This window comes from Cajanus cajan, chromosome 3 (genome assembly GCF_000230855.2).
Source record: "Cajanus cajan strain Asha chromosome 3, NIPB_CcT2T_4, whole genome shotgun sequence".
In the NCBI taxonomy this organism is placed as follows: domain Eukaryota; kingdom Viridiplantae; phylum Streptophyta; class Magnoliopsida; order Fabales; family Fabaceae; genus Cajanus; species Cajanus cajan.
The window spans coordinates 53,357,305-53,366,125 of NC_138519.1; the positions used below are offsets into that span (position 1 = coordinate 53,357,305).

Genomic DNA, 8,821 nt, shown 5'->3' on the forward strand with positions numbered 1-8,821 from the left:
TAAAAAAATCTGCAACATGTATATATAAAATAATAATATGCACGCATTAGACTTTTAATTCAATTTATTACTGATATGAAAATATATTTAAATTTTAAAGAGTTAGATATTTTTATATTTTAACTAATATAAAAAATACTGAAATATTTTAAGTTATGTTTTTTTTAATTAGAGTTATATTTTACTTAAATAGAATAGATTTAATATGGGTGTAAAAAAAAAAAAAAGAATAAGTACTTAGCTGCTTAATTTGAGTGTTATTTAAATTAATTTACCAGTTATTTTATCCGATACTCTCCCATTTACCACTCTATTTTAGAGAATCTCTATTCACATTTTTTTTTTTTGAAAAAATAGATGTGCTATAGCATCACTATGCTAAGGGGGGGTCCTAACTAGGTTAGCACCCCGCAACGCATCAATCATGTGTTCCACATCAAGAATAAGTATAGTTACTTCAATAATTTGAGTGTCATTTAAATTAATTTACCGATTATTTTATCCGATACTCTGCCGTCACCACTCTACTTTAGAGAATCTCTACTCACATTATAGATGGAAAAATAAGAGTATTCGCAACACATCTTTTTAATATAATTTTTGTTTAAATTAAAATTTATTAATTTAAAAATGAGATACATATATAATTTTATGATTTCTAACCAATTTTTGTGTAACTGATATTATATGACTCTTAAAAAATTGGGTGGCAAGGAATGAGGGGTAAATGAACACCATGATTCTTCATCAATCAATCGCCATAGTAGCCCACATGCACGAGGGCCAAAACAAACTCAAAAAGAAATCGTTAATGATATGATCCCATGTGCTATGGGGGCACATGTAAACCCCATTTTGTTTGTCTCAATTTCAAAGTTGCAATGAAATGAAAAGGATGAATCAAAGAAGTGGACACGTGGGCCAGTCGAAAGTTGACACATGGGAATGTCCATGATTTATAATTGAACATATTCCCTTTTGATGTCAACTAAGCATTTTTCGGAGTCGCAATACATTTTTAACACATGTTCTTTAATTAGTAAAAATTTATTATTATAAAATAAAAAGAATTAATGATCTCACATCTTACTTAATTATCTCTTCTAATTTTATAAATTTAAATAAGTTTTAACAAATAAGAATAAGTATAATAAGACGAGTATATTCTTAAACATGGTATTGACTTAAAAAATAGTTTTATTCGATATATATTTAAATAAGTTTTACCTATTTAAATAAAGTTTTTTTTTTTTTTTTATATCCATGGCTAAGAAATTAAACATGCATCACCATAGTTAAGAAAATCATGTATTTACCTTGGTGTTGTGTTTGAAGTTGTTGGAACATATTCCTATACACCAAAAGGAAAGAGAAAGTAAACGTGAGGGAGAAGGTGTGAGTGGCATGGCATGAAAGAAAGTTAAGCTAGAGCATTGAACTCCCCGACACTCTTGGTTTGTGATTGTGTGTGTTGTGTGTTGACGTACAAACAAGTGAATGGTTTTGCTTGCCATCTACAACACTGCAATCTAACCCAAGCAGCACCATTCATCATACCTCATATTCTGATGCACTAATATAAGACACTTGTGATGTGAGTTGGTGTTGAGGGAAAGGAAAGAATGCATTGAGTTGGCGTCATGAACAGAAGGAATGTGAATCCGCATCATCACCGCCGAGGTCACAGCTTCAATGGATTTGCCAACATCAATCTCTTATCCAACACAAGCTCTTCCAATGGTACTAAATAACTCTCACCTTTTCTCTTACCTGAGCTCATTCTCTTCCATTTACTATGTCTCTTTGTTGCAATGAACTCAAAATTCAGTGATTATTTCTCCAAATAAATTCAACTTAGCTATCTTGGTTAGCATGATCACAATCTGACTTAATTTGTAATTTAGTGCCATTAATCACTGCTGTTGTTAATATTTCTGGATAGGGAAACTCTCATTTGAATCAGCAAAATTGGTCACAAGTGGGATTGATGATCTATTGTCATCCACTGAAGGAGGAAAGCATGACTATGACTGGTAACATTGCATTTCTGTGACTTATTGTCATTTTATTTATAAGATTAACAAAATTTAATTAGAGACGACTCACCAACAAAAATCATAATCTCATGCCGTTTCATGTTAGACTCTGATTATTGTGAGTTAAAAGTCAATGTCATAGACCAATAATCAAAAACAGACAAAAGTTTTTTTTCACAAAGCTTTCATTCATTCCCAAGTGCCCTGTATCTTGCTAGCTACCTGCATTAGTTAAACAAAAATGATAAAATATAAACACTTTACAGTACTTTTCGTGGGAACTTACATTCACACATTGTTTCTATGGTTGGCTTCATATTTCATCACATTTTGATATGACAAACTGCAACTTCATATAGTTTTATTTATAAATTGTCATACAAAGACAAAGTAGTGTCCAATGTTGGCTTATGCATTTGCATCTTCTCTACTCGATTTGTAACTATTGCTATTGTGTTATAGGCTTCTAACTCCACCCGGGACCCCTCATTTACCATCATCAAAAGGTGAACCCAAACCAGCTTTGGGGCCTCCAAGAAGCAGTTTGGGTAGACCAACGTCAAACACTAATGCCTCAAGGGTATGACCATACTGATGCTCATAGTTTTGAGTAACTTCAACTGCACTCCAATGTGCTCATCATTAGATGTTTGTTTTCAACTCACCAAAACTAAATTCAAGCGTACTCAATCACCCAAAAGAAGATGATGTTATAATAATTACTTGGGCCTTTGGCCTTGTTTTGATAAAGTTTTCAATAACAACTACATGAAAAGGAAAATAACATAAACTAAATTAAACTAAACTTCTGTCGTAAGTAAGAATTTTAGAAAGTTAAAAATCAAATTTTAGAAACTCTTTAATAAATTAGCTTATAGATGAGATAATTTTAATTTATGAGAGAAGCTCAATTCATTTTATTGAGAAGTTTTTCTAAAAGGAATTCTACTATTTTCAAACAATCCCTAGATTGATCTATACATGAAAAATATGAAGCCTAATGAATCATATAGAATCACCATAAATAAAAGCTTTGAAGTATTTTTGAGAGTTTTTTTACCGAAAAATATTTTTTATTTTTGATAAAGATCTCAAAAACACTTAGATCTTATATCCAAACATGCTCATGATAAAAAGAAATTGTCAATAATCATTAAACCTGAAAGAGAACTGAGGGCACTATGAGCAACATCATTGTGTGACTTGTGTCAGTAACTGTCACACTACTAATGCTATCATCAAACTGAGACAGCTTACAGCTTCATCTCCCCAAGAAAGTATTACTGCATACCGAAGAAACTAATGAGGGTTGAATGCAAACAGGAAATGAAGAGTTGAAGAAACTCCTTCCCACCCCCACCCCTTTATATCCACTTTCTGCTTCGATAGCTTTGAAACACAAATTGGTTTTCAAATATTACTTATATGGACTCACTAGAATAAGAGTCTGTTTAGATAAAAGATAAAAGTGCTTTGAAAGTTTCTCTCCTGAAAAATATATTTATTTTTAATAAAAAAACTTTCAAAAATACTTTTAAACTTGTATTCAAACAGTTTTCGCTAAATGTTATGGTAATAAATTCTTAATTCCTCATCTTTCAGCTTTCAGTCTCACCATCAGAAAACAACAATCACAATCAGCCTCACTCAAGATCATCAAGAAGCGGATCAGTGACTCGCAGTCCAAATAGATCCTTTAACACAAGCCCTGCTTCAGTTTCATCTCACATTAGGCCACCCTCCCCCATAACCCGTTCTCCATCTGCAGCAAGGCCTTCCACTCCAACCAGAGCAGTACTACCTCGCTCACTTCCCACTGACACCACCAAAACTAGAACAACATCACAAGGCTCAAGGCCATCCACTCCTACCTCCACTCGCCGCCATTCTCCACGGCCGCAGCCGGTTGTTCCGCCCGATTTCCCCCTTGAAACACCACCAAACCTCAGAACAACATTGCCTGCTGATAGGCCTGTCTCTGCAGGCAGGTCCCGTCCTGGTGCTGTTGTCACTCTTCCTCTGAAGCCAAACTCCGAAACAAGGATACAGCCATCTCCTATTGTCAATAGGGGGAGACTGTCTGAGTACACAGCAAAAGGCCGTTGCCATACCAATGCCTCTCAAGTAGTTGCTCAGAAATCTCTTAAGTCTTCAACTACTGCCACAGACAGCAATGGACTCGGTAGGACCATCTCAAAGAAATCATTGGATATGGCTATTAGACACATGGTAATCACCTTAATATCTACTATCACAACACACTACTTTATCTTATTTCATATATAATTCTGAACATTACTTTATGCTGCCAGTTACAGAATGAAAACATGGTTTAAGGTTTTTTGGATAGATTTCTTAATAATTACTAATATAAGAAGATAGAATGAATTAAGTTTCTTTTCATAGGATAAAATAAATTTATACTACTAAGTCTTTGGGCCTAGTGGTTGTAAGGTCGGCTTTGGGCCCCAGAGGTTCATTTGGTGCTCCAACGATTGATTTCTGTTAACGTTGAAATAATGATTAGCTAGCGCAAATTATGTTGTGTGAGTGCTGATTAGTCTTTAATTGTTAACTTTATGATATTGTGTGAATCTAGTGCATGAAAAAAAAAAGTCAATTTGTACACTTCAACTTTTATAGACACTTTCGACACTTTTATTTTTTTTGTTGATGGGTAAGGAAGTTACATCAATACTAAGTTGATTCTAGTGGTTCAAAACTTTCTTATTTAACTTATCTAAAAATTATATAAATGTTGAAGTGTATAAGTTGATTTTAACTTTTGAGAGAAGCTCAAGTCATTTTACCCTTTTTTTCCTCCAATGAATGCTTATTGAGAAGTTAATGTTATAATAATTAATCATTATTCTAATGATTCTATATGAATTCTACTAGTTTTCTTTTATTTTGATCTTAGCATCTATGTGACTTGGAGCAGAATGGTACAATATATCCTCTTATTATCCTGATTGAAGATAGTTTATTCCATCAAATTTATTTAATTAGGATGTGAGGAATAGCTCCAGAACTCTTGGTTCACTTTCAAGCGCCACACTCTATCCTCAGAGTATTAGAACTTCAACTCCCAAGACACAACACACTCGAGGATTGAGTGTTCCATTATCAATGAACTTCAACGGAAGCTTCCAAAGCAGAAACATTGGAAACGGCAGCAATAGGATAAAAGGAAGAGAGAGAGATGAAAAGCAAAACATGGCAAAATTGAGTGACGTAGATATGTATGAGAGTTATCGTTATGATTCACTATTATTTAAAGAAGATTTGAACAACACAAACTGGCTGCGTAGTGTTGATGATAGATGTGACCAAGGACCCATCTTTGATAATGGATTTGAGTCCCTGCCAGAACCTTTTGGACTCTTGTAGCATTCACAAGCTTCTCCTTGCCACATTTCTAATGTGGTATTTACATCTTAATTGTCATTTACCAAAGATCCATTATAAAATGTGTGGATTTAACTTCGATCCTACTAGTGAGTACTAAGCAAACATTTAATGTCACACAAGTTGAATCTTTGATCTGTATAAAATATTGTTTGTATAGATTTTGTCGTATCAATATATGTATATAAGACAAAACTTAAATACAGATCTTAGTTCTTTAAGTGTGATTGATGTTAATTAGAATTAGAATTTTACTTCAATATTATACAGTTGCATTTAACACCCAAATTTTATTAATATATATTTTCACATATTATTAAAGTAAAATTGTATTTATGATTGGAGAACAATACCAATCACTTAAAGATTTGCAACTTAATTTTATCATATGACCAATACTTCTGGGTCAAGATGACACAATAAATATCCCTCCTTTCTGCTTTGCCATTCACAAACAAAAGGAAAATGAATTTATGTCCCTAATAATAATTCTAATTTACTAAAATATTTTTCTAGATATTGGGGTTAAAAAAAAATATAAGTTCTAAACTTCTTTTATATTTTGTCAAAATAAATTGGTGTGACCGTTTAATGAAAAATATATGCTTGACAAGAATAAAAAATGTATTTTTTAACATATTATAATATTATTATTAAATTTTAGCATTTCTATGCATGTTAGTCAAATTTTAATTTTGAGTAAAAATCTCACTCACAATTTAGATTTTGTATTATGAGAGATTATTATAAGATTTGGAACTATTTAATTCTAATAATCTTTATTTGACATTTCATTAGTTTTTCATAAATTAAAAAAAAAGTATGCTTATGTATTATAAAGAAATTAATCAAGAACACATTTTCCTAAACCATCTAATGATTTCTTAGTAGACATAAATAGCATTAAAAATAAAATCCTTCTAAATTCATAAAAATTAAAATTATGTTATGTACTATCCGTACCGCCATGTTGAGCTCGAGCTCGGCACAGCTGCGTGGAATGACCTCGGAACACGCATTTGGAGACCTCAGTCTAAACGAGATCCGCAATCCAACCAGATCATAACCGATCTCAGGAGATCTCGGTCCAGACGAGATCCGCTATCTAATTAGATCATAACTGATCTCAGGCCCAAGGCCCAACGCAACCCTAACTCACACTAAGGTACGTGCATTACTTATACAAGACATCTACTCATACAAACCCTAACTTTAGCATTGGAGTCTCTTTTGCAGGTACCACCCCCATCTTGAAACACCAACGTACCCGCGAAGAAGGCTCACCAATCTTACTCGGTGGATCACCTTTACAGCAGATCTCCAGTAAGAACATTTGGCGCCCACCGTGGGGCCGATCAAGACAGCTCTTATCGGCCACGCTTATGGTATTCACCAGAAGCCATAGCATACGCGCAATAGACGACACAGATCACACAACTACCATGGATAACGAAGCCACATTGAGGAGACTGATCGACCAGGTCGAATAGATGCGGCAACAACACGACGCCGATCTGCGAAACATGCGTGCCCAGCACGAAACCGACCTAGCGGTGATGCAGACCGCCAATGAAGCTGACCTAGTGGCGCTACGCGCTGAAAACGAGCGGATTCACGCCCAGCTCCCTCGACGCCCCTCTGATCATCCTCTTGAGGCGAGCAACCTCCACGAGGAAGAAGGGCACTCGGTCTCTCAACCCCGAACTGCGACTAGGGCACCGACTCCACGACCTGTCATGCATCAGTCTCATGTACCGACGAACAAGTCGGCCCATGAAGTCAGCAAGGCCCCAACTCATGTCACGGGGGGTCAAGCAACCTTCCGCTGTCATCCCTTTGCGGATGGCATCATAGAGACACCACTCCCTCAAGGGTGGAAGCCTCTCCACCTCGATCGCTATGATGGCACGACGGACCCCGATGAGCACATCGACCTGTATACGACACAGGTAAACCTCTACACTAACAATGATGCTATTTTGTGTAGGTTTTTTTGACCTCGCTCAAAGGGGCCGCGCTCAACTGGTACACCCAGCTTCCCGCTGAGTCAATCAATAGTTTCAGCACTCTAGTTAGGCGATTCACGGCGCAATATGCAACGAGCCGGCCTCACCACATCACCTCAGCCACCCTGGCCAGTCTCAAACAGAACGACGACGAGCCACTCAGGGCATTCATGGAGCGATTTGCCGCCACCTCGGTTAAGATCAGAAATCTGAACCCCGAGGTCGCCCTGCATGCCATGCTCATGGCACTCAAGCCTGGGCCATTCGTCGACAGCCTATGCCGTGTGGCTCCTTGCGACATGGACGAGCTCCGCGCCCGCGCTGCGGGCTACATCCAGATGGAGGAACACTCTGCCTTCCATGACCAGGTCCGCGACAAAGGACCAATGAAACCAGCACAGGGTCACAAGGACAAGATTAAGGTCAACAATGATAGCCAGTTCAAGAAGTCGGCTAGAGCAGAAAAAGGGAGGAGATACGACTTCTATACTCCCCTGAACACGCCCCGAGCACATATCCTGGAGGAGGCCAGTAACAGCAACCTGCTCACCCTGCCCCCGCCAGGTCACACCCCCAACAGTGCCGACAAATCCAAGCACTGTCGGTACCACAAAAATCACGGTCACACCACTGAGGAGTGTCGCACACTCCGAGACCGTATTGAAGAGCTCATCCAGGCAGGCCACCTTGGCCAATATATCCAGCACAGCAGGGTCATCGAGGAGGCCATGGCGGACGAGGACGAGGCAGAGGTCGTGGTGCAGGAGCTCGCACGGACCAACCCTCTGGCTCCCAACAAAACACCGGCGGAGCAGTGCAAGCCGAGGTAAGCCAGGAAACAGGGTCAGCTCCCCTACGGGAGTAATCAACACAATTGCAGGTGGTTTCGCAGGCGGAGGCGCCAGCAGCTTGGCCTAGAAGAGACACCTGCGCAATATCAACAGCGTCCATTCCACTACCTCGGCTTCACACCAGAGCTCGCCGCCGATCACCTTCACCGACGAAGACTATGTTGGCGTCAGCCCCAACCAGGATGATCCCATGGTCATAGCCGTGGAGGTAGCTAATTGGGAGGTTCACAAGACACTGATAGACCAAGGGAGCTCGGCAGACGTCCTCTATTGGCCGACCTTCCTCAGGTTAGACATCCCCCACTCTCTCATCCAACCTCACACAGAGCCCCTAGTCGGTTTTGCAGGAGAGCGAGTGCACACCCGGGGATACGTGGACCTGTTGACCACCTTTGGAACCTCTCCGGATACAAGGAGAATCATGGTCCGATACCTCCTAGTGGAAGCCAACACCTCCTATAACATCATCATTGGGAGACCGACGTTGAATCAGCTCGGAGCAGTGGTGTCCACTCCACAC

General features: G+C 38.4%; 1 protein-coding gene across 1 annotated transcript; it reads left to right on the forward strand.

Annotated features, from left to right (window-relative positions):
* Nucleotides 1–1,317: 1,317 nt before the first annotated feature.
* On the forward strand, nt 1,318–5,704 carry LOC109791799 (uncharacterized). The gene is made up of 5 exons (XM_020351147.3): nt 1,318–1,740; nt 1,943–2,033; nt 2,499–2,616; nt 3,639–4,265; nt 5,046–5,704. Exons 1-5 carry the CDS (start codon nt 1,641–1,643, stop codon nt 5,424–5,426), a joined length of 1,317 nt encoding a protein of 438 aa, XP_020206736.1. The 5' UTR covers nt 1,318–1,640; the 3' UTR covers nt 5,427–5,704.
* The last annotated feature ends 3,117 nt before the right edge of the window (nt 5,705–8,821 follow it).

Excerpts from the sequence above, each read along its gene's own strand:
- LOC109791799 (XM_020351147.3), top strand. The coding sequence starts at position 1,641 with ATGAACAGAAGGAATGTGAATCCGCATCATCACCGCCGAGGTCACAGC. Across the intron at positions 1,741-1,942 it reads CAACACAAGCTCTTCCAATG|GGAAACTCTCATTTGAATCA; the intron begins GTACTAAATAAC and ends ATTTCTGGATAG. Across the intron at positions 2,034-2,498 it reads GGAAAGCATGACTATGACTG|GCTTCTAACTCCACCCGGGA; the intron begins GTAACATTGCAT and ends ATTGTGTTATAG.